The sequence below is a fragment of the Gorilla gorilla genome, chromosome 3 (genome assembly GCF_029281585.2).
Source record: "Gorilla gorilla gorilla isolate KB3781 chromosome 3, NHGRI_mGorGor1-v2.1_pri, whole genome shotgun sequence".
Lineage (NCBI taxonomy): Eukaryota > Metazoa > Chordata > Mammalia > Primates > Hominidae > Gorilla > Gorilla gorilla.
The window spans coordinates 138,834,334-138,861,065 of record NC_073227.2 but is presented as its reverse complement, the minus strand read 5'-3'; the positions used below and the strand labels follow the sequence as shown (position 1 = coordinate 138,861,065).

The following is a 26,732-nucleotide window of genomic DNA, read 5'->3' as shown; positions in this document are numbered from 1 at the left end:
GTAAAAATGTTTCTATTAAGAGTCTTTTCATGCTACCTAATATAAGTTATTACTGGCCTTTACTGAAAAGTTATTTTCACATAGCATGAAAATATTTTAAATTTAAAATACTTTAAATGTAAATGGGTTTTCGTTTGTTTGTTTGTTTGTTTGTTTGTTTGAGACAAGGTCTCACTATATTGCTCAGGCTGAATGCAGTGGCTATTCACAGGCCTGATTATACAGTACTACAATCTCAAACTCCTGGGCTCAAGTGATCTTCCCACCTCAACATCTCATTAAAGGTGTATTTTAGGCCAGGCATGGTGGCTCATGCCTAAAATACCAACACTTTGGGAGGCCAGCGTGGGAGGATCAATTGACCCCAGGAGTTTGAGACCAGCCTGGTCTCAAAATAGAGACAGTGAGACCCTGTCTCTATTTAAATAAATAAATAAGTAAATAAGCAAGCAAGTAAAGGTGTATTTTAAAATATGATGAATATTAGAGTATACTTAGACTTCCTCTCCACATACTAAAACATTCTGTGGTGCTTCTAATGACTTACAGAATACAATTTTTTTTTTTTTTTTTTGAGACAGAGTCTCACTCTGTTGCCAGGCTGGAGTGCAGTGGCACAATCTCGGCTCACTGCAAACTCCACCTCCTGGGTTCAAACTCCACCTCTTCTGCCTCAGCCTCTGCCTCCCGAATAGCTGGGACTACAGGTGTGCGCCACCACACCCAGCTAATTTTTGTATTTTTAATAGAGACAAGGTTTCACCATGTTGGCCAAGACGGTCTTGATCTCTTGATCTAATGATCTGCCCACCTCAGCCTCCCAAAGTGCTGGGATTACAGGTGTGAGCCACCGCACCCGGCCCAAAATACATTTTATCATATCATTAAATGTACAAAACATTCAAAGCTAAATTCTCCAATTTCAAAGATCTCATATACATTTCTGAGGAAAACATTATTCTGTTTAGCAACGGTTGAAATGAATTATCATATTCTAAATTGTTAAGAATAGTATCTCAGAATGCTAAGCTGTAATTAATATTTGTTTTCTTCCTTTCCTGAATCTAAGTTTTCTAAGCTTCCTTTAACAAACAAATTACTTGACAAGAAGTCATTTAAAGGCATTTTAAGTAAGCTATCAAGAATACGGAGTCTCACTCCGTCACCCAGGCTAAAGTGCAATGGTGCGATCTTGGCTCACTGCAACCTCTGCCTCCTAGATTCAAACGATTCTACTGCCTCAGCCTCTCGAGCAGCTGGGATTACAGGCGTGCACCACCATGCCCAGCTAATTTTTGTATTTTTAGCAGAGACAGGGTTTCAGCATGTTGGGCAGGCTGGTCTCAAACTCCTGACCTCAGGTGATCCACCTGCCTCAGCCTCCCAATGTGCTGGGATTAGAGGGGTGAGCCACCATGCCTGACTTGGATGACTTTTAAGAAGAAAAAATATTTAGAGGCACTTTAAGCAAATTATCTGAAAAGCTGAAAAAAAACTGAGAGCCCACTCTGAACTCAGCACCAGAGCTTCAAATTAACATTTTTGCTATAACGAAGAAATAGGGCTCAGTACGCTGGCTCATGCCTGTAATCTCAGCATTTTGAGGCTGAGGGGGGCAAATCACCCAAGGTCAGGAGTTTGAGACCAGCCTGAGCAACATGGTGAAACCCCGTCTCTACTAAAAATACAAAAATTAGCCAGGCATGGTGGTGCATGCCTGTAATCCTAGCTCTTCAGAAGGCTGAGGCATGAGAATCACTTGAACCCAGGGGGCGGAGGCTGCAGTGAGCCAAGATTGCGCCACTACACTCCACACTCCAGCCTGGACAACAGAGCAAGACTCCATCTCAAAACAAAAAAAGAAAGAAAGAAAAATAGAGCCAGGAGTGATGGCTGAAATGCCTGTAGTCCAGCTGAGGTGGGAGGATTGCTTGAGCCCAGGAGATGGACACAAGCCTGGGCAACATAATGAGCACCAGCCTTTAAAAAACAAAAAGGCAGAGAGAAGAAACAGAGTAATAAAGCATGTTAACATAAGTGCTGAATTTAGGAAAAAGAAAAAAGGTTATAGGATAAACAAACTGATACTTTAAGCCTGAGCTGGGAATAAACAATAATTGAATAAAAACACTTACATGGGAGGAGTGTTAGATTTAGCTATTAACTCATCCTTTAGCCTGATGAGCTCCCTCAGTTTAGGATATTCTTCAAATCTGTCAGCTAAACCTGAGCAGAAAAAATAGTAAATTCTGAATTCATCTCAACTGAAGTTAATATCAGTAATTCAAAAGTTATGAGCCCTCTCAAGAAAACAAAATAATACACATGCCACTTGACTCATATCTTTTAAGGAAGCTTAATTTCTAATAATTTTAAACAATATGTATGCAGATTTCATAACTAATGACATACAAGTAAAAACTCAGATGTTCTAAAACCCAGTCCAAGTCAATAAGCCACTTAATATCACATATTTATTAAGTTAAACCATCGCCCCTAGCATCCAGTTTAACATTCAGGAAAAAAAAAAAAAAAACAACTACCTTTCTTGTGTGATTCTTTTCCCCCTTCCTCTTAGCTAAAAAAAAAAAAAAAAAACCTTATCCTAAAGAACCTGATTGTTAAGATTTTTACTTAATTTCTTGGATAGTTATTCAAAGCAAAGAAAATGAGTGTTTCTTTTCTTCCCAAACAGGAAGCACATTTATAACAACATAAATTATATGAACTTCCTAATTTAAAAACCAAAAGTACAAATATTAGTAACTTTAATATCAAAGAAAAAAAGAAAACGATTTTGTAAAGCTTCCTCAGTCAGTGGTTGCAGATCACATTTCAATTAATGAATTTGAAGATTTTATTATAGTCAAGTTTCAAGACAGCAGAGTCAGCTTCTAATCACCTATAAAACAGAAGGTACAACTTCTCCTCAATCTGTAATAGTTTTCTAAGTATGTTTTCTTTGCCTTGGGGAGGCAGGTATCCTAAGAACAGAGCAGTTTATATCTAAATCTGGTTATACAATTTAACCATAAATTTTTATGCTACATCTACATTTTGCTTATAAAAACATTAAAATTAGTTTCTCTACTTCAAGAGTAATGTTGCTTACAAGTAACAAAGGAAAAACTAAATTTGATTATATCAAAAATAGAATGTTTGTGCTACAAAATATACTATCAAGAAAGTGACCCACAGAATGCGAGAAAATATTCGCAAATTATTCAACAGGTAAGAGACTTGTACTCAGAATATGTAAAAAATACACACCCACACCCACACACAAAGAAAATATATAAAAGACTCTTGTTATTCAATAGTAAAAAGACAGTGAAATAATTTAAAAATACACAAAGTATTAGGATATTTCTCTAAAAAAGATATTTAAATGGCCAATAAGCATAAAAAATGATGCTCAATATCATTAGTCACTAGGCAAATGCAAATCAAAACCACAGTAAAATACCACTTCACACTTTCTAGGATGGCTACAATAAAAAACAGATAATAGTAAGTGCCAAAGATGTGAAGAAATTGGAACCATCATACGTTGTTAGTAAAAATGTAAAATCCTGCAGCTGCTTGGAAACACAAGAGAGTAGTTGTCAGAAAGGTAAACATATACAATAGCATATTACTTGGCAATTTAAAAACATGAAGTACAGGCACATGCTTCAACATTGATGACCCTTAAAAATATGCTAAGTGAAAGAAGCCAGTGACAAACCACCACACGTTGTGTAATTTCATTTACAAGAAATGTCCAAAATAGGCAAACGTATAGAAAGTAGATCAGCAGACACTTAAGGCTGAGAAGGGGTAGACGAGAGAGAGGAAATGGGGACTGACTGCTAATGGGTACAGGGCTTCCTTAGGGGAGATGCAAATGTTCTAGTATAGATTGTGAAAACAGTTGCACAATTCTGTGGATACATTAAAAAAAAAACTCTTTGAGTGAATTGTACAGTATGTAAGTATTATCTCAATAAATCTGTCTAAAATGCAAGAACAGGCATAGTACCAAACTGGAGCCAAAAAGAAACAAACAAAAAAATAGTAATATCGATTATAGAAAAAGAAGGTATACAGGGCCTGGCGTGGTGGCTCATGCCTGTAATCTCAGCACTTTGGGAGGCCGAGGCAGGCAGATCACCTGAGGTCAGGAGTTCCAGACCAGCCTGGCCAACATGGTGAAACCTCGTCTCTACTAAAAACACAAAAATTATCTAGGCACGGTGGGGGGTGCCTGTAATCCCAGCTACTTGGGAGGCTGAGGTAGGAGAATCGCTCGAATCTGGGAGGCAGAGGTTGCAGTGAGCCAAGAGAGATCACCCCACTGCACTCCAGCCTGAGCAACACAGCAAGGCTCTGTCTCAAAAAAAAAAAAAAAGAAAAGAAAAAGAAGGTATACCAGAAGCACTGAGAATGAAAAAAAGATGTCAAGCTGGAAAAATAATTTTGTTAGAAATATCCACAAATTGTATAAATTACATGCATGTAATTGAGAGTCAGCAATAGCGTAGTCCAAACAAACCTGACATACCTACATCCCTGATGAAATTCTGAGGTCTATGTCCAGTGTCTACAAAATGCTGGCAGTAATCATTATGGGGATTTAAGCTCTGTGTTCCCTAAATTAAAAAACAAAATTAAATTTGTAACATGCATTGTAATGGCAGATAAATTATCTGTACTGTTTTCTATTACAAGGTGATATAAAATGCAATCAATTGATAGATTTAAAAATTAGTAATATTTGAAAATACAACTAAAATTATTACTTTTCAGTAGCTACTGATATTAATATACTGTTACCTCACACTAAATAGCCAAATATCAGAAGACTATTTCATGAGTAATTTTAAATAATCTTTATTTTATAACAATGATCCCTCAATAATTAAAAAACATCTTGAAGACAAACAGGTATTTAAAATCTTTTCAGGTATAGAGCTTAAATATGAAGAGTTACAAAATTTGAAAATTATTTATTTTACCTTAAGAAAAGTACTAGAATCTTTGTAAATCTCTTCTTCATATGGCAAATTTTCTTCATCCTGTTGCATTTCTAGTTCATCCTTGAAAAACATAAGATTAAGTAAATATTTTACAAATAGAGGCTATTTCTCTAATTATCACATCCTGATTAAAACTCAACATATTTTATTTCCTTAAGATTTAATAAATGTTTTAAATTAGCATTAAAGTCAAACATTGAAGTCTTTGCTTTCCCATCATTAGATCTAGCTAGTTGATTATTTTCATAAAAAAATTTCCTATCATATTACTGTAACTACTATTTTGTTGATTGATTTGTCTAAAACTATTTATCTCATATACAATACTGTAAGTGTTAGAGTCTAGTTTGAGTCATGAAAGATACGACCACCAACGTTGCAATATGAAACTGCTATGCTTAAAGGTCAAAAAGGTTAGAATATCAGCAACTGCATATAGTTCCACCTAAAATAATCACTAACATTTTAATTAATAAAAAAAAATAGTCACAAACATTTAAGTTACATATTATCAGAACTGCAACATATAAAACAATATTCACGAGATTAGGTATTATTTCACTGAACTTTCTAGAGATTTTATTGAAACTACACATTCTTATCTCTATTATATACAATTAACTTGAAAAAACAAAAGTAAGTTTTTTGGACCATAATACTTTCAACTATTTCAACTAAATATTGCAATTACAAGTTAGAAGTTGGGTTTTTCTTGAGCCTCTTTCAGAAATATTTCTACAATGTAGTCCAGGCCATAAATCCTAAAAATATCTTGATTACACTATCCAATATTGTTAACATGGAATAATAACTCCTCAAAAAAGACTACTGCAGCTTCTCAAAATCTGATCCAATCAATTACCCAAAGTTTTGTGGTTGTTTTTTTTTTTTGAGACAGAGTCACTCTGTTGCCCAGGCTGGAGTGCAGTGGCATGGTCTCAGCTCACTGCAACCTCTGCCTCCCGGGTTCAAGCGATTCTCCTGCCTCAGCCACCTGAGTAGCTGGGATTACAGGCATGTGCCACCATGCCCAGCTAATTTTTTGTATTTTTAGTAGAGACAGGGTTTCACCATGTTAGCCAGGAGGGTCTTAAACTCCTGACCTCAAGTGATCTGCACGTCTTGACCTCCCAAAGTGCTGGGATTACAAGCGTGAGGCACCACACTGGGCCCAAAGTTTATGATACACTTATATCCTCAGTCATCTTTAAGAATATTATTGTCTACTGCTGGCCAGGCATGGTGGCTCACGCCTATAATCCCAGCACTTTGGGAGGCCGAGGTGGGTGGATCATGAGGTCAGGAGTTCGAGACGAGCCTGGCCAATATGGTGAAACCCTGTCTCTACTGAAAATACAAAAATAGCCAGGCGTCGTGGTGCGTGCTTGTAGTCCCAGCTACTCGGGAGGCCGAGACAGAAGAATGGCTTGAAACCAGGAGGCGGAAGTTGCACTGAGCTGAGATCACGCCACTGCACTCCAGCCTGGGCGACAGAGTGAGACTCTGTCTCACAAAAAAAAAAAAAAAAAAAAAAAAAAAGAATATTATTACCTAGTTCTTACCAGACATTATGCTAAGTGCCTCATATATATAACCTCATTTAATCCACATAACTCTTGCATTAAGATAAGAAAACTGGCAGGGCACGGTGGCTCACACCTATAATCCCAGCACTTTGGGAGGCCAAGGCAGGTGGATCACCAGGTAAAGAGATCAAGACCATCCTGGCCAACATGGTGAAACCCCGTCTCTACTAAAAATACAAAAATTAGCTGGGCATGGTGGTGCACGCCTGTAGTCCCAGCTACTTGGGAGGCTGAGGCAGAAGAATCCCTTAGAATCCAGGAGGCAGAGGTTGCAGTGAGCCGAGATTGTACCATTACACTCCAGCCTGGCGACAGAGCGAGACTCCGTCTCAAAAAAAAAAAAAAGGAAAAGAAAAGAAAAAGATAAGAAAACTGATATAATGGTCTTAATGTAACTGGTGATAACATATGCCACTGACAATTATTTTAGCACATCTTAAAATTAGGCTTTCCATCAAATTTGTTTTCCTGGATATGAATCTATCATTTGGATTTATGTTTTCTTTGACCATAAACTTATTTCACTCTCTACTTGCCTTATATTCTTCCATTTTGTCTTCATCTGTCTCTCCTTCATCCAGATACTTACGTTTTGCATTTGGAGCAGAGGTATCATAGGAAGCCCTGAAAAATAAACAGAAATATTACCCATAAATATATACAAGATGTATAAATGTATCTATTAATAATAATAAACAGGTTATAAAAACAGAACAAGACAAATTTTTCCTGATTAAAGAATATCTATCTACGCAGTTTATAAGTCATCCAAAAAGTCAAATAACCTGATTGATAATTCTGTGTTTCATTTTTATGAGAAAGCAACCAAATGAGAAAATAAGCTGCTATAAGGGATATATTGAAAATAAATTTATATAGTATGTATTATTTTAATCTGTTTTGAGCAAAACAGAAGTCCAAATTGAAAACTAGAATAGCGAAAAAATTTTGAAATGCTTTCTGAACTACCAAATAAATACCACTTTTAGGATAAAGTATATTTTCTTTTATAAAAATTTTTAGGCTGGGCATGGTGGCTCATGCCTGTAATCCCAGCACTTTGGGAGGCCAAGGCAGGCAGATTAAAAAGTCAAGAGATCGAGACCAGCCTGGCCAACATGATGAAACCCCATGTTTACTAAAAATACAAACATTAGCTGGGGGTGGTGGCGCGCACCTGTAATCCCAGCTACTGGGGAGGCTGAGGCAGGAGAATTGCTTCAACCCTGGAGGCAGAGGTTGCAGTGAGCCGAGATTGCGCCACTGCACTCAAGCCTGGTGACAGAGCGAGACTCTATTTCCAAAAAAAATGTTTAAATATACTTGTTTATTTATAGTATATATGCTAATTCTTAGTCTAACATTCCATTTTCTAAGTACTTTACAAATGGGAACTTACTATCCTCAGAAAATAAATATTTCATAATTAATGAACTGACAATAAAAACCATTGTGTCTAAAATCATTATTTTGATGCTTTTCTTAATACACTGCATACCTACCTAGGGTTATTTATTAAAACAGTAATCCTTTCACTTTTTTTTTTTTTTTTTTTTGAGACAGAGTCTCACTCTGTCTCCCAGGCTGGAGTGCAGTGGCACAATCTTGGCTCAGCTCACTACAATCTCCACCTCCCGGTTTCAAGCAATTCTACTGCCTCAGGCTCCTGAGTAGCTGGGATTACAGGAGCCCGCCACCATGTCTGGCTAATTTTTGTATTTTTAGTAGAGATGGGGTTTCACCATGTTGGCCAGACTGGCCTCGAACTCCCGACTTCCTGGGCTCAAGTGATCCACCTGCCTCAGCACAGTGGCTCATATCTGTAATCTCAGCACTTTGGGAGGCCAAGGCAGGTGTACCACTTGAGCCCAGGAGTCAAGGCTGCAGTGAGCCATAATCATGCTACTGTACTCCAGCCTATCCAGCCTAAGCAACAGAGTGAAACCCTGTCTCAAAAAAAAAAAAAAAAAAAGAATTATCTGACTGACCTGCAAGTTTCTCTTGTTTCAGCAATTTCTCTCTGCTCATCTTTGCTATTTAACACGGCACCAATGCTGTCGGCACTTTCAGCTCCCAACTGAGAAAAGGCAAAATCAGAAATTAGATTACAATGCATTGGATAGCCTTTCTGGGCATTTGTAGCAGCATTTAATATATTAAATACTTAAAAAACAAAAACAGCTTAATTCACACACACACACACACACACACACACACACAAAGCAATGAATTAATCAGCTTGCAAGACAAACTGGAAAAACTCTGGAAAAAAACCGCATTAATTAAGAATGAGTTTGACAGCTGGCAAAACATTTTATGCTTTCAGTTATACAGCGGCTCCTTGATTTATGATGAGGTTATGTCCTGATAAACCCATTGTAAGTTGAAAGTAAATCTGTTTCAAAATAAACGTTGTAAGTGTGTTTTCAACTTACAATATTTTCCACTTATGATGGGTTTATCAGAACACAACTCCACCGTAAGTCATTGAGCAGCCTGGATGCCTATCTCTCTCAAACCATCATAAAGTCAATTGTTAAGTCAAATGATAGTAAGTCTGGAACCATCTGTATTTGAAAATAAGACACTTTAGCCAATTTCCTGTGAAGTAATACACACGATTTAATACAAATTGAGCATTCCAAATCTGAAAATCCAAAATCCAAAACGCTCCAAAATCTGGAACTTTTTGAGTACTGACATGACATTCAAAGGAAATGGTCACTGAAGCATTCAGATTTTGAGTTTTGGTATTTGGCATACTCAACCAGTAAGTAATATGCAAATATTCCAAATCCTGAAAAAAATCTGAAATCCAAAACACTTCTGGCCCAAGCATTTCAGATAAGAGATATTCAACCTGCAATAGCAATAAGTAAAAAAAGCAGATAAGACAGTGTTTGCACAGGGTTGTGGGTACCATGTTAAACATTTTGTAGGCATCAGCTTATATAATGTAACTTATTTATCCTATGCTCTAATAAAAATCGATCCAGTTTTACTCAAGCTAAGTCTTACTATTTATAGACACAAGGCTGAACTTTACTACCTTAAAATGGTAACATAAATTTTGTTTGGCAGTTTGGAAAATTTTGCAAAATACAAACAAATGTAAACAAATAATGGTTACAAGGCTGGCTAAGTAGAGTGCAACCAATTCATAAAAGACTTTAAAAGCTAGAGCCCCTGGCATCTGCTGAGTGTAAAACACTAAACAAATAATTGTCCTATGAATGTATATTGAGTCAAATAGAAGTTTGAATTCAATATTAAGGAGTAAAACATCTTCTGTGGTAGCAACAAAGAGCTACTTAACATTTTTGAAGATAATACGATAAAAGAAGTTGGCGAAAAGAAGACTTAGAAAGGATACTTGATTTGCCCAAGATCGTAATGCCAGCGGGATAAGGAACAAAGGAACAAATCTGACTCCAAGTTTCCACGGTTTTAGCCATATTCCACAAATCTGTTCATCAGATCATAAAGAGGATAGGTTTCAGAAGTCCATTTGCTAAAACCAAGTTTCATTACTGAAAAATAACTGCAAGATGACTAATTACAGTCTACGAGCATTGCTCCTATCACTTTTACTGATCTGAATAGTAGAATGGAAAATACAGCCTCGATTTTAAGTAGAACTGTGCACAATCTATATTTTCTGCATGTGCACTCTACTAATCAGCAAATGTTAACTTACTCATACACAAGAAAGAAGTGAAGGACAATGGTTTAGAAGACAAGCTTTGGGGAGACAAACCTAGGTTCTATTTCCCAGCAGAGAAGTGAGCGACCAGGAGTAAAATTCCTTAACGTATGGAGCCTTTTTCATTACTTCATAAGTGAAGGTAATAATACCTGTTTCAGGAGATTATTGTGACTAACACAGAGTAAGATTTCAAATATTAACTGTGGATGTGACAAGGATACTCTATATAAGATGCAGAATCTAAAATTTACACTCAGGCTACTTCCAGTGTTGTCTTCAGAAAGATGTCAAAGAAAATACTGTAAACGTATTTCATAATGAAACCACAATCTCAAGAATTTGGGGCTGACGACGAAGAAAAGTAAGAAATAGATGACCATTTAATAGTGAAGAGAAATGTAGGGGATAACATGACACTCATCCTGGCGTGAACATGCCAGACACTCGGTGGGAGTTCCACAAAGTTTAAAGGTTAATCCTGGCATTCGGTTTAGCACCACAAAGACCGCGGAAGGAACTGGAAAAACATCGGGACACCGCGAAAATTGAGACCTACAAAGGCAGAACCAGGGATCAGGATCGCAGGACCAGAAAGGCCTTAACAGCGGCAGGTAGAGAGGGGACAGAAAAAGGCGGGGTGTGGAGGGAGGAGGCGGCCGCGCACTCGCATTCTCGATCCCTCCCACAGGGGCCACCAGGGCCGCGGACCTGCTGCGCGAGGAGCTGTCGCCGTAACTTCTGCCGCTCCCGGATCTCCTGCAAGCGGCTATCCATGTTCCAACTCCTGCTTTTCACTACCCCGAGTACTTGTCAATCTCCAGTGAACTCCTGTCCAACCTTTCTTCCGAGTCTGTGGAACAAAATTCACCGGGAGCTTACGAACAGAGTATCCTCATAGCGTTCCTCAGTAGAGACTTCCGGCGCGGCCGGAATTGGCTCGCTTGGCCCGGAAGTCCCGCCTCCTTCTGAACGCTTGCTATGTGACGCCACTTGGAAGGGACCCAGTAAGGGATCTGTTGCGCCACGGGGGTCTCCAGGGCCCTCGCAGGTTGGGGTGGTCTGAGCTAGTCTGAAGGAGGACAGTCAGCTGACTTCTCCTTTATCTCTCTTTCCCAGGATAGCAGGTTCCCTTGGTGTATTACAGTTTCTGAAGTGTTGATTCCCTTTTCAATTGATTCCACAGATGACAGTCCTGACGTTTAAAAAATTGCCAGATAACCTTTAATTTTTTTTTTTTTTTTAACAGAACACAAACTTAAGCCAGATTGCCTAGGATTGAACCTTGGCCTCTCACTTCCTAGCCGAGTGGCCTTGGCTAGTTAACCACCTTCGCGAGCCTCAGTTTTCTCATCTGTAAAATGGGAGTCATAAGTGTCTACCTCACAGAGCTGTGATTGAAAGGATAAATAGCACCTTGCACATAGCGGTGTAGAAGTGCTTGTTATTGTTAACATTTTATTTACCTTCACGCAGGTAACAGCCACAACATCTGCCCACTCTTCCCCACACCTTACTGTCCCTTGAAATGTTTCCCATTTTACTATAGTATGCATTTTTTGGCTTCTTCCCTTTAGGGAAATGAGTGTGTGATAGTAAAGTGTGTCTTGGTTTATGTCCTAGGAGTCAGAAGCTAAGGGACTCCTTTTTGTGCTTGTACATTTGTCTTAACTGAAAATAACCCAAGGATAAGGAAACAAATAGCTTCCTGAAATTACTCGGATTGCAGGGGTGAGGGGTGAGGGCTGGGGGGTGGTGATTCTGTCTTCATAGGATGGCAGCAAAGGCCAAAGTCTTATTTGAGTTGTTACCATTATTATTCACCACATTTGCCATCTTATTTCAAGCCTACAGTGGTGGAAGTGGAGTAAGACCTCATGTTGCCTCAAGTTTAATTGGAAATCGTGGTAAGTACTTAACAAAATTAGTAATAAGTCTGTTCTTTCAGAGTGGATTTAATTTTCAGAAATAATATTAAGTCATCCAGATCGAAACCAGTTGAGTCAGGCTGGGCCAAAAGTGGGCAAGACTAGATTCTACTAGTCATGCCCACTTTTATAGAAATAATTATAATGTATTTCCGAAGAACTAGGTCTGAAAGACAATTTTGAACAAGTAGTCCTAAGCAATTCCTTGAGTAATGTCAGCACTACTTGGATACTGTAAAATATTTATGTCCATATGAGTTAAAGTGTATTTCTTTAAAAATCAGTTGTATTATCTGGCAATCATTTAAGTTGAATACTGATTTAAATTTTACCAATGGTGAGAATAGGCAATTATTCACTTAAATATCTGTTGATATTGATTGAGCATTTTATATGGCAAGCACTGTGATAGGCCCTAGAGTCTATAAAGTCTGTCAAAGATTAAAAACTAAAGTCGGTTTTTCTTTATGGAGTTTACTGTCTAATGGAGGATTTTTTTTTTTCCTGATAAGGTGCTATGCAGGTTACTTGCCTATAATCTTTGAACCCCATACTCACTTACCCTCTGCTTCGAGATGATGGCTAGGCAGGGAGTCCACAAACTACATTTCCCAGCCTTCCTTGTTAGATGGCTTCCTGTAAGACTCTGCCCACAGGAGGCACAGGCAGGAAATCAAAAGGTGGAACATGGGAAAGCTATTGTCCATTTATTTTACTCTCTGCTTCTGGCATCTAGAGCAATGGCTATGTCCCTTACAAAGTCTAGAGCCAGTTGGAGCAGCCCCTCCTTTCCTTACCTTAAGAAAGTGACACCCTTAACAGTGAGTGAGTTTGCTCTTGTGCTATGATAATACTACTTCTACCTTCTGTTCCACCAGCTCAAGGACTGGTAGCCATCCTGCAGTTTAAAATTTCTGATTTAATCTTACTTCTCCCTTTTTGCTCTTCTAGCCTTCAATATCTGCTTAACTATTTCTCCATAGTGAATGGCGTCTGTTTAAAATACTTTTAATTATTTGTTTTCCTGCCTGGAACTGTACTGATGCAGATATGTACTTCCATGTAATAGTTACAAAACTGTTGGGAGTTGGGCAGAGGGTTGTTGCAGTTTTTACAAAAAAGGGGATATAATTTTGAAATCTCTCTCCCAACTAATGAATTTTAAAACACCAGACCACATCAGCATACTTGTAGAGAATTTTACAAGCCCATCAGTAACATCTGTTCATTATGACAACATAAGGGCCACTAGGGAGTGTGTGTGGCAGGAAGAGGGGGAAGAAATTTCAGAAGTCCTCACATAAAATCCATACTTTTTGAAGAAGCAATTTACTTCTAGGCACTTAATTTAAGGAAGTAAAGAGAGATCCACATTATAACTTATGCATCTCTCTCCAAGCTCCTGGAGACTGACTCCTCCAAACCTATACTCTACAACTCATGATGCTCCCCAACTTATGATGGGGCTATGTCCCAATAAATCCATTGTAAGTCAAAAAATCGTTAGGTGGGCCAGGTGCAGTGGCTCACGCCTATAATCCCAGCACTTTGGGAGGCCAAGGCCAGCGAATCAACAGAGATCAGGAGGTCAGCCTGGCCAACATGGTGAAACCCCATCTCTACTAAAAATAAAAAAAATTAGCCAGGTGAGGTGTTGGGCTCCTGTAATCCCAGCTACTTGGGAGGCTGAGGCAGGCGAATCGCTTGAACTGGGGAGGCGGAAGCTGCAGTGAGCTGAGATGGCGCCATTGCACTCCAGCCTGGGCAACAGGAGCGAAACTGCATCTCAAAAAAAAAAAAAAAAAAATCGTAAGTGGAACCTATGTTAGTTAGGGACTGCCTGTGTAGCTAGTTGCCTATTATACATCTTACTAGAATGCCCTCCACAATCTCTGCTATGGTTTACATAGCTAGTAGCTACTGTACTAGTCAGCACATGTCTAGGTTCAAGAGTATAAATACCTAAACCACTTAGCATTTTATACAATACTTTGCTGCCTCACTGATACAGTTCGAATGTAAGTCCCTGCCCAATCTTACATTGAATTGCAATCCCCAGTTTGGAGGTGGAGGCTGGCAGTAGGTTTTTGTCTCCTCCAAAAATTCATTTTGAAACTTAATCCCCAATACAACAATATTGGGAGGTGTGGTGTATGGAAGGTGATTGAGTTATAACCAGCTCTGCCCTCATGAATGGGATTAGGTACTCTTATAAAAAGGGTTTGGCAGAGAGAGTTCCTCTTCTGCCCTTCTACCCTCTACCATGTAGAATAGCATTCCTCCCCTCTGGAGGTTGCAGCATTCAAGATGCCATCTTGAAAGCAGAAACTGGACCTTCACCAGACAACAAAACTGCTGGCAACTTGATCCTGGACTTCCCAGACTCCAAAACTGTTAGAAATACGTTTCTGTTCTCCATAAATTACCCAGTCTGTGTTATTTTATTACAGCAGCACAACTGGACTAAGACAATCTCAAACAACATGAACAAAACCTAAATTTATCATCCACTAAAAAAAATCAATTTCACTCCTCTAGCATTTCCTGTTTCAGAAAACAGGGTCAATATCCACCCATTTTCCTAAACAAGAAGCATTCCACCTCTCCTTCAGCCTCCATATCTGCTCTGTGACTGTAGTTCTGCTTCTGGTTGCACCACTGACACATACCATTCTTCATTTCTATAACCACAACCTGTGGATGACATATATTCTGATTCGTATGCTAATTGTCTTATCTTTTTCCAGTCTATCCAATTTTTCCTAGATATTTGTGGAAAATTGTAATTTTATCATTTTAAACTCTGCTCAAAATTTTTTTATATTTCCTCAATATCTAGGACAGCACTATCCAATAAAACTTTCTGTAATAATAGAAATGTTCTACTAACATTTATTTCTATACTAATCAATGTGGTAGCCACCAGCCATATGTGTCTACGGAACACTTAAAATGTGGCTAGTGTATTATTATTTTAAAATAAAGATTACTGAATCTTTAACTGTAATTAATGAAATGTAATTAGTTGTATTTGGCCAGTAGCTACCATATTAGATAGCATATGTCTGGGTTCAAGGGGATAAATTCCTAAACCACTTAGCATTTTATGCAATAATTTGCTACCTCACTAATAGAGTTTAAATGTATTCCCCATCAAATCTCATGTTGAATTGTAATCCCCAATGTTGGAGGTAGGGCCTGGTGGTAGGTGTTTGGATCATGGGAGCAGATCCCTCATGAATGGCTTGGGTCATTCCCTTGGTAATAAGAACTCTCTATCTGAGTTCACTTGAGATCATGTGGTTTAAAAGTGTGTGGCACCTCCTCTTGCCCCACTCTCTGTCTCTCTTGCTCCTCCTCTGGCTATGTGACATGCCTGCTCCCTCTTTGCCTTTGCCATGGTTTGTAAGCTTCCTTAGGCTTCCCCAGAAGCCAAGCAGATGCCAAAATCATGCTTCCTATACAGCCTGAATAACCATAATCCAGTTAAACCTCTTCTCTTTATATATTATTCCTTATAACAATGCAAGAATGGCCTAAAACACTCAGCCTGCTCTATTCTCCTTTATCTACCCAATCTTATGAGCACATTAAAGTTTTGTCTTTTTTCCTAAACATGCCTTTTTTTCTTGTACTTGTTGTAAATTTATAATTGAGTAAGAGAAAATTCTCCTACAATGAAGAGATGGGCTCCAAAGTGACTTTTCTAAAAATACATTTTGTAAGCAGAAAGTTTTTTTCAGGAATACACATAAGATAAAATGAGTGTCAGAATCCGGTGATAAGTTCTGTTTTCTTCCAGTGCCTTGTGAAGAATGGACACTCAGTAGATGCTTATTGATGAACCTGTTGGTTGAGGATAACTCGCTAACTTTTCTGAGCTTTGTTGGAAAAACTGTGAGTACCTATGTTGGGTAGAAATTGGAAGAGAGCCCCTACCATTTTACATCATCCTTGGAGCTTTATGTATAGTCATTAAATGCAGAAGACTCCCCAGTTCATGAATTTATTGTGCTCAACAGGACAACTGCTGAGGTCTAGTGCACGTGTGGCACAAGAAAATGTTTATCAAGCCTCATGTATCAAATTAATAACTACATAAGAAACAGAGATGAAGATTGTTTTCTCATCACTTGTCGATACATTTTTAAAGGATACTGCGATTACATAGAAATAATTTTATTTTATTTATTTATTTATTTTGAGACGGAGTTTCGCTGTTGTCGCCCAGGCTGGAGTGCAATGGCACGATATCGGCTCACTGCAACCTCCGCCTCCCAGGTTCAAGCAGTTCTCCTGCCTCAGCCTCCCAAGTAGCTGGAATAACAGGCACCAGCCACCACGCCTGGCTAATTTTTATATTTTTAGTAGAGATGGGGTTTCACCACGTTGGCTAGGCTGGTCTCAAACTCCTGACCTCAGGTGATCTGCCCGCCTCAGCCTCCCAAAGTGCTGGGATTATAGGTGTGAGCCACCACACCCAGCCATGTAAAAATAATTTTAAAGGCTTGATTTTCTGGAACGTAAAGTAAGAAGAGGTATATTTCACAGCCTGTATATCAATGTCAAATGGAAATGTGGAGAATTGAATTGGATTGAATTATTTTGGGAATTTGCACCAAACATCCCTGTTGGTTTCTTCAAAATGACAAAAACTGTAAGGAAAGTGAGAAATGACAAGGTAAATAGAATAACATAATACAAAAATGTTACAAGTAATGTCAATACATTTAACTGCATACATGAGAAAATATTTAAAGGTTGATTAGTGTAACATGAGTTTGCTCTATTAATTGAGAAAGTTCAGTTCTGTTGTAGAGCACAGAATGAGGTGGATTAATCCCATAGGATGTGCTAAGCACAGATAATGAGTAAGCGAGTAGCTTGTGAGACATAGGTAGAATTCACAATATACTAAATATAGACTGATATATGTACTATATTATTATATTTACTATATTACTGTATTATTGTATTTATTATATTTACTATATTAAATATGTTTACTATATTACTATATTATTTATAGACGGAAAGGGATGGAAAGAACCAGCCACTTATACCAGCCACTTATGGTCCTACTCTGGGCCCACATGTGCTCTACCTAAGAAATCCTTATAGTACCCATAGCTTTTTGCAGGCTGATTGACAAGTTATGGCTGTGGCCAGGCGTACTTGTCACTGTCTCTCTTTAATAGAGCAAGTGTGTATCATTGGCCCCAAGCACCTTCTGTCTGTTGACCTGGCTCAAACTTCAATCTGACTATCAGTGAAGAAGGCTGATGCCGCAGATGGAGAGAGACACAGGATGTATGAATATAGCATAACTCAGGATTCACCTCGTGTGGTCCTTCCCACTTGAACTCTATCCTAAGTGTGGAAAGTTACCCCATCGCTTTCCTCTTGCTTCAGATTATGTGCTTTAAAGTGATTTAATAAACTATGTGATTCAAACATCTTAATTTGATCTTTGAGCCTGTTTTGTGACTTCCGGGATAGCTTGCCTTGTAGTGTACTTGTAGGTCACCATTGCATCAAGGTAATTTCTCATGACAACTACAAAAAACTTAGAAAATAAGAACATAGCATTGTATAGCATAAAGGAAAGCAATCTGAAGAGGAGAAAGACAGGTAGTCACAAATTGTGTCATTAATAGACTGAAAGACCAAAAAAGTAAAGGACAAACCAAAAGACAAAGTGTGGAAAAGATTTTTTCTAAATTGATTTATAGAAAAAGGAATGAGACAAGAAAGAAAGACATGGTTTGGACAATGTATAAATGTCATTGATACCAATTCTACTTTATTTCTGAGACCAAAATAACAGTTTCAGAGGTGACTACCACAAGGTCCAACAAGTGGACTCATCCCTGAATTTCTTCCTCCTCCTCCTCCTTCTTTCTTCTTCCTCCTCCTCCTTTTCTTTCCTTCTTTCCTTTCCTCTTTCTCTTTCTTTCTTTTTCTTTCTTTCTTTCTTTCTTTCTTTCTTTCTTTCTTCCTTTCTTTCTCTCTCTCTCTTTCTTTCTGTGTCTCTCTCTTTCTTTTTCTTTTTTTCTTTCCTTTTCTTTCTTCTTTTTTTTTTTTTTTTCAAAAAGAGTCTCTTGCTCTGCTGCCCAGGCTGGAGTACAGTGGTGTGATCACAGCTCACTATAATCTCAAACTCCTGGGCTCAAGTAATCCTCTCACTTCAGCCTCCCAAGTAGCTAGGACAACAGGTGCACATCACCACACCCAGCTAATTTTTTATTTTATTTTTTCTAGAGACAGGGGTCTCACTATGTGATGCAGGATGATCTCAAACTCCCTGGCCTCAAGCGATCCTCCTGCCTTGGTCTCCTAAAGTGCTGGGATTACAGGTATGAGCCACTGCACCTGGCCTATCCTGAATTTCTTTTAATTCATGCTACATAGCATTACAAGTTTGTAAAAAAAAAAAAGTTTACTACATTTTTAAAGACAGAAAAGTAATAGGCTTTAAAAATACCTATAACTAGGAAGGAAATGCATATAAAATACTACTTTCAATAAAAGTTTTATTATTTATATAAAATTACTGAAACATTCCCTGTAAATTTATTCCTATCTAAAAAAATATTAATAATGCACCTATCTTAAATATTTGTGGGATAAAAAATTTAGTAAAATGAAATATACCTTTAAAATGAAAGTAGGCCAGGCATGGTGGCTTACACCTGTAATCCCAGCACTTTGGGAGGCCGAGGCAGGTGGATCACCTGAGGTCAGGAGTTCGAGACCAGCCTGGCCAACATGGCAAAACCCCATCTCTACTAAAAATACAAAAGTTAGCTGGGGATGGTGGTGCGTACCTGTAATCCCAGCTACTTGGGAGACTGAGGCAGGAGAATTGCTTGAACCCAGAAGGTGGAGATTGAGTGAGCTGAAATCGTGCCACTGCACTCATTCCAGCCTGGCCAAAAGAGCAAAACTCCGTCTCAAAAAAAAAAAAAAAAAGAAAAGAAAAGAAAAGTAATTTATTTGTAATTTGTAATTTATCTCTTTTGTAATTTATTTTCTTTAGCAGGTCACTGTATCTCTATGCATTACAGAAAATGGCTAGTTAAAAACTTGTCAAGGTAAGTGAAATAGCTGTATGTATAAATTGCTTGTAGGGATCTCTCTAATAAGTTACCATACTTACATAAGAAATGAAATTGTTTATCAGGCAAATACTTCTTGGCATTAACTTTGTGGTGTTTATAAAGAATATGAAATTCTGTGATGTAGCTTATTCAAACTGTCTGAATACTTTAACACTGTGTTTTTAGTTTGTTTGTTTTTACAACTTAATTCTTTCCCTGAAGTTGAGTATTTTCTCCCTAAGTTAAATTTGAAATGGTAAAAACAATCAGAAAAAGGAAGTGCATTCTATGATGAATCAAAAATAGAGCTTGCATTCAAAGACACTGAAAATATAATATCATTAAGTCCTACTTATTTTTATTAATGATATGTTTGGGATTTTAAATATTTATATCATTTTATAACCCAGAACAATAAAAGATCTGGTCTAAAGATTTACGAACTACAGTTTGTAAATGGTAAACTTTGTGCCATTAAAAATATGTTATTATAAATTAGAAAATTACTAAAATTTTCTTTTACTTTATACTAGATGACCATAAAAATGGATTTAGTTGTATACATTCTTTAAAAGTATGTCACATTATTATAGCCAATACAAATACCGTAATTTTTACCCCAAAGAATTAAGTTTTGAGTAAATATGAAAGAGAATCTTTGTACATATGCTCAGGAGAAAGATAATAAAACTAAATTATGGCAAACACACTAAATCTGTTTCAGATTATGAATGAGTGCATCCAAAAGTAATCACTGGAGTTGCTGTTCATTGTGGGCTTCCCAGCATTCTCCTCTGGGCATTTCTATCAAATAACTTATGAGTGATGCAGAATTAGTATTCACTGGTCAGACATTGATTATTTAGAATTCCCTCTGATTTGAATTACATCTACTGTTTTTTTCTCCTATCCATTTATGGGTCAAATGTACAATAAGCCAAAACATGTTGATTCTGGTGAAATTTAGCAGAGAAAAACAGCTTCAGCTAGTGGCCACAGAAACTCGAAAAGCTTTACTGAAAGGAAATAAATTGGATATCTTCTCATCCTGGATATGAACTGGATTCCAACTTAACCTTCCAACTGTTTTGCTGTTTCTCTGAAGTCTGAACCTTGTGTATGGCAATACTTATCTCAAGCAAAAATATAGTTTCACGTTGGTAGTACTGTATTCAGGAAAACTGGAAATTGTACTATGAAGAAGCACTTCTACCACATCCATATCTAAGTCTACATTCACAGCTGCTGGAAACAGATATTGTATTCATACTATGGTGGGAAACACATAATGTATGTATGTATACACATGTGTGCACACATATATATGCTAGTGTATAATCTGGAAAAATTTTGCTAAGATATATAGGAAGAGAACCTTTTTATTCAGAATATTGAACAAGTAGGACTCATAGTGTAAAATTAAGAAAAATTATTTTTCTTCTACTGCCCTTTCTATGGATTTGGTTCTTCCTCTTCCCCTGAATGTAAACTTAAGCAGTCTTCTATGCATTTTGTGTTCATTCCTAAATATTAGAAATAGTTATTTGATTATTTAGCCTTTAGTCTCAGTTTAATAACCAAAATATGAGGTTAAAATTTAATTCTGGCTACAGAATTAAGGCTTCTCTCTCCTGCCGCACTTCCAGGCCAGTTGCAGGCATGATACCAGCAGTCTGGGAGGTAGAGACAAGAGGACACATCTCTGCTGCTCCCTTCTTTCCCCATGGTTATGCGCCAACTTTGGTTTCACCAGGCCTACAGTGCTTCCCAGGTTTGGAGTGTGGGGAAGGAGAAGATTTAATGGAAGCAGCTTAAGGGAAATGCTCAAACTAAACTGATACTTTCTTCATGATCTAGCATTGAAACTTTCCGGACTTGACAGATATTTGAAATTAACTCTTTTTCTCATCAACATTTTCATGGGTTCTTCCGAGATCCACATTACCCAACCTGTGGGTTCCCATGACAAGGATTAAGGCATCTCTATGTTTCTTCTGGACCTTTATTTACCTGGCTTCTTTCTCTAGGTACTGTTTACCCTTATGGGCCATCCTTTTGAGCATAACCTAACAAGATTCATGCTGGCTTTAAGTGAGTGGTCCACATTTGGTTCGTGGGAAAACCACATAGTTTGTCCCCAACAAACCTGGAAGTAATATTTATTTTACTGCTGGAATTAAGGAAAACCAAAAATCCTATTACAAAATGGCTCCTCTAAACATTCACATTACCCCTTTTTGTCTCTGCCCCCTGAGGAACTAACCAACTCTAGCTCTTTGGATTTTCCAAATGAGAGGTCAACACATCGATGTCTCCAAGACCTTAAGTTCTTCTAGTGGTCTCTTTAAGCTTCCTCCCTTGAATTATGGTGAAAAGGGACTGCCTGCTACCCCCTCCTCTTGAGGAGAGGGGTGGTATCGCAGCCTAACAATTTCCAAAAATTTTCTTCTCCAGCTCTAATTTTTAACCAGTTTAGACTTTCAAAGTGGGTAATGTAATTTAAAGCCTTACAGCCAGTTATGCTCTACTTCTTCTACAAGTCCTGCAACCAGGTGGTCTCAATACTCACTTGCGAATACTGCATTTACTCACCTTGTGCCCTAGCCAAAACTTCCACAACAAATTCTGTGGTGCATTTAAGTGAAAGATGTTATTTGATTGATAGAGAGAGAGATAGATAGATACAGATAAAGATATAGATATATATTAGAACCATGTCAAATTGTTAACTTTTTTAAAAAGGTAGATTTTTTTATATTGAGATAATTATAGATTCTCATACACTTGTAAGGAATAACACAGAAAGATCCCATGTAGCCTTTATCCAGTTTCCCCAGTGATAATATCTTGCAAAACTATAGTCCAATATCACAACCAAGATACTGGCATTGATAGATCACTTCCATCACCACAAACATCCCTCATGTTGCCCTTTTATAGCCACACTCATTTCCCTCCTGCTGCCACCCTCTCCTTTACCCATAACAACCACTTATCTGTTCTCTATTTTTGTAATTTTATCATTTCAAGAATACTGTAGAAATGGAATAATACAGTATGTATTTTAGGGCTTATCTTTTTTACACTCGGCATGATTATCTGGAGATTCATCCAGGTTGTTGCATGTATCAAATAGTTCATTCCTTTTTTACTGCTGAACAGTATTCCATTGTATGTATGTACCATAGTTTGTTTAACTATTTGCTCAATGAAGGGCATATATTAATAGTTTCCAGTTTTTGCTGTTGTGAATAAAGCTACTATAAACATTCATGTACAGGTTTTTGTATTAATGCAAGTCTTCATTTCTTTGGAAGAGATGACTGAAGTTCAATTACTGGGTTACATGGTAGTTGCATATTTCTTTTTTAAAGAAACTGCCAAACTGTTTTTCAGAGCATCTGTATCATTTTATATTCTTACCAGCAACGTATCAATGACCTAGTTTCTCTACATCCTTTCTAGCCTTAATTGTCTTTGTTTTTTTATTTTACTTTGTTTGTTTGTTTTGAGACAGGGTCTTTCTCTGTTGCCCAGGCTGGAATTCAGTAGTGTAATCAAGGCTCACTGAAGCCTGACCTCCCGGCTGAAGTGAACTGCCCACCTCAATGCTGGAAGTAGGGTGGGGCATCAGCCACCAGTAGCAGGACTGTAGGCATCTGCCACCATGCCTGGCTGATTTTTCTTTTTTCTTTTTGCAGAGATGGGGTTTTACTATGTTGGAGAAGCTGGTCTCAAACTCCTGGGCTCAAGTCATCCTCCCGCCTCAGCCTCCCAAAGTGCTGAGATTACAGATGTGTGCCTGGCCTATTTTACTCGTTTTAATAGATGTAAGTTTGTTTCAATTTAGGATTTTTAAGACAGAGAGCACACTTTCAATGATTAGGAGAGACAAAGATGGAAATAAAGATTTTATTACTTACAGGTTTAGGGCGCATGACACTCCTGGCGGCCATATACACAGAGGTCAGGGAGAGAAAGGGACCTGTGGGCCAGCACCCTTATTGGGTCCAGAGAGTTATCCAAACAAGTTTCCAGCAGGGAGTTTAATTGGTGGATTTAAAGTAAGCAGGCATGAGTTCCAGTGGGCCACACTGTGATGGAGAGGTAGTCACTAGGGCATGTCTGCATAGTTCGTTCCGTGTGTGAGTATCAGCAGGGCCAGTCAAGCAGCCTGCATCTAGCCACCACCTAGGGAAGTAGTCACCAGAGAGCAGTTGTATAAGGCAGATATCTGGATCCACCACATTGAGGAACTGGGGGAAGGGAGCACCAAACCGAAAACTGTGTCCAAGGTGACGGAGTCCTGCCTCTGGTGTGAGAAAGCCCAGCTTATATTTAAAGTGGATGCCAAAGCAATATAAAATTATAGGAATTCATTACCAAACTGATAGCTTGTGGTTTTAATTTGCATTTCCCCAATTAATAATGATGTTGAGCATCATTTCATGTGTTTATTTGGCATCTGTGTTACTGTGTGCATGAAATATGTCTTCATGTCTTTTGTCCATGTTCTAATTGGATTTTCTCATACTCTTGAGTTTTGAAAATTTTTTATATATTCCATATACTAGTCCTTTGTTGGATATGTGGTTTTCAAGTATTTTCTCCCAGTCCGTAGCTTACCTTTTTGCCCTCTTAACAGAGTCTTTCACAAAATGTGTTTTTTTTTTTCTTTTTTTTGAAACAGAGTCTCAGTCTGTCACCCAAGCTGGAGTGCAGTGATGTGATCTTGGCTCACTGCAACCTCCACTTCCCGGATTCAAGTAATTCTCCTGCTTCAGCCTTCCGAGTAGCTGGGATTACAGGCTCCCACCACCACAACTGGCTAATTTTTGTATTTTTAGAAGAGACAGGGTTTCACCATGTTGGCCAGGCTGGTCTCAAACTCCTGACTTCAGGAGATCTGCCCACCTCAGCCTCCCAAAGTGCTGGGTTTACAGGGGGAGCCACCGCGCCCAGCCTCACGGAATGAGTTTTAATTTTGATGAAGTTTAGGTTTTACTTTTTGAATCATGCATTTGGTATGACATAATAGTTAACATTTTATGTGTGGAAATATGTGCATTCTCTCATTCCCTCTCCTCCCATGTCCAATCCATTGGCAGGTCCTGTCAGCACCATCTCCAAGATATAACCTAAATGTGTGTACCTTTCTCCATTTTTATAGCTATCACCAAGCTTCAAACCACCATCATCTCTCACTCAGTTGGTCTCCCTTATGTCATGTGACCTCATAACTTAAAATCTCCCAAAGGTTTCCCATTCACACTTAAAATCCAAACTCTACCACAGTCTACAAGAACCTGCCCCATCTGGACTCACCCTGGTGCACTAACTCCCACCTCCCTCCATCTCACTGTGGTGCACTAAACTACAGCTACACTCCTTTCTGTTTGTTTATATTCTCACCCAACTCAAACACAACCAGCTCCCTCTCACTTCGGGTCCTTGTATATGCAGGCCCCTCTCCAATGTCTGCAGGACTAGCTTCTCCTCATTCAGGATTCAGTTCAAATGTCAACCTCCCCAAGAAGCCTTCACTCATCACCATATGTAAAGTAGCTTATCTTTCTCATCACTTTGTATTATGACTCTTTTATTTTTATATAGCACTTTATTAGCTGAAGTTATTTATTTGTTTACTCTGCATACCCCTAGTCAAATGTAAGCTATCGAGCAGTGACCTTGCCTGTCATGTTCAGCCCTACATCTCAAACTCCCAGCACATGGTGGTCACTCAGTTAATATTTATTAAATATTGAACACTTCTTTTTCAAAAAGCAAATTTCCTTTTGAGTATTCAGCTACTGGTAGATTAAACATGTCCTCAAAAGAAACTATTTGTAATCACACTAATTAATTAGAGGAAAAAAGGTAAGAGAATTCTAGTTTCTGAATAAATTAACTCATGCTAAGTCATGTCTTTTACTCATGTTACCTGAGGTACACAAATATAATGTAGAGTAAAATATATCTCAAGTATATCTTGATTCTAACTGCAAGAGGATACCATTATTGTGTAGTCACAAACTCCAAAAACTATGTAAATTTGTATCCTCAGCTTCAGCAGTAATTCTATGACTTACCCTAGGCAAGCCTGAACAGGTCTCTACAGCTTAGTTTCTTGTTTTGTTAAAGGGATTTAATACAAGCTTACCTCACCAAGATGCTATGTAAAACAGTTTCTATTTATTGCAAGTACTCTATGATTTTTGTGTCTATTGGTGTGGAACAACACACTCATTACATGATGGCATCAAAAATTTTGTGCCACGAAGGATGCCAAATTCTTGGAGATACTAGAGGGATTATAGTGCATATGACTAATTAATTTTGGGGATTGTGTTGCAGTTACATCTAAAGACAAACTTGGAATTTAGGCTGAAGAATTGTCTCAAATCATTTTAAATTGTGTTTTTAGAATATGATACTTAAATATCTGAGGATGGCCTCAAAACTTTAGTAGAAAATTGGGGAAATATGCCTAAATATCTCAGGATAGCCTCAAAACTTTAGTAGAAAATCAGGTAAATATGCCTTATAAGCTTATAAAGTTATAAAATTTATGGTTTTATGTATTATATAAATAGAGCATTGCAGACACATTCCTTATTTTGAAATGAAAAAACTTTCTGATATTAACATTCATTTACTTAAGACCCTGTGGAACTCAAACAAAGCAATAGAGCTGGAGAAAGGATTGCTAACTTATCCAAGATATAGTTCTGATTCTGAATGGATACTATCCATCTTTCTCAAAGAAACTGGGACTTGCAATAAATATAGTTTCATAGGATGCATTATGTAGAGTTTTTTTCAAAGATTTTAAAATGTCAAAAGAGCCTTATAATTACTTTACTGTAAGTAGCCATAATACTGCAATAGAATTCAGCAAAATCAATCATTTAATTTAATTTATAAAATTAAAATTTGTTTACAAATATAAAATAGGTTTTTAAAATTCTGAAGTCATCAAAATGAACTAGCTTTCTGACTTGAATCGAGTCATCTAACCACACTGTATCAGAGATTCCTCAATTGCAATTCAAAGGAAATGAAATAATTCAGTGATTCTCAAACATTTGGGTCAAGGACACCTTTACCCTCTTAAAAACTGAAGACCTCAAAGAGCTTAATTTATGTTTATGTGGGTTATATCAATCATTATTTACCATATTAGAAATTAAAACTATCATTAAGATAAAAACTGAGATACTTACTGATTAATTCATTTAAAAATAAGTAAATATTCTATTACATGTCATCATAAGCAGTATATTTTATTAAAAAACTATATTTTCCAAAGATAGCTTTTTTTTAAGAAGAGTGACATTGTTTTACATTTTTTCAAAACTGTTTAATGTCTAGCTTAATAAAAAGTGGCTGGATTCATA

At 37.7% G+C, this 26,732-nt stretch overlaps 1 protein-coding gene and 1 long non-coding RNA gene across 2 annotated transcripts in view; one reads left to right on the top strand and one right to left on the bottom strand.

Moving 5' to 3' along the window:
- METTL14 (methyltransferase 14, N6-adenosine-methyltransferase non-catalytic subunit) overlaps window positions 1-11,277 on the bottom strand; it is a 25,987-nt gene extending 14,710 nt beyond the window's left edge. Inside the window, exons 1-6 of the mRNA XM_019025955.3 lie at window positions 11,019-11,277; window positions 8,593-8,681; window positions 7,141-7,228; window positions 4,998-5,078; window positions 4,544-4,631; window positions 2,136-2,226 (exon numbers count right to left, since the gene is read on the bottom strand). Of these exons, the coding sequence (XP_018881500.1) occupies window positions 2,136-2,226; window positions 4,544-4,631; window positions 4,998-5,078; window positions 7,141-7,228; window positions 8,593-8,681; window positions 11,019-11,084 (503 nt within the window). The 5' untranslated portion in view covers window positions 11,085-11,277. The remainder of the gene's footprint in view (window positions 1-2,135; window positions 2,227-4,543; window positions 4,632-4,997; window positions 5,079-7,140; window positions 7,229-8,592; window positions 8,682-11,018) is intronic.
- Window positions 10,561-26,732, top strand: LOC115934332 (uncharacterized). The gene is made up of 8 exons (XR_010133467.1): window positions 10,561-10,921; window positions 10,999-12,214; window positions 16,038-16,132; window positions 18,497-18,591; window positions 19,275-19,329; window positions 20,982-21,106; window positions 23,037-23,165; window positions 24,026-26,732. It is a non-coding gene; the product is annotated as an uncharacterized lncRNA (long non-coding RNA).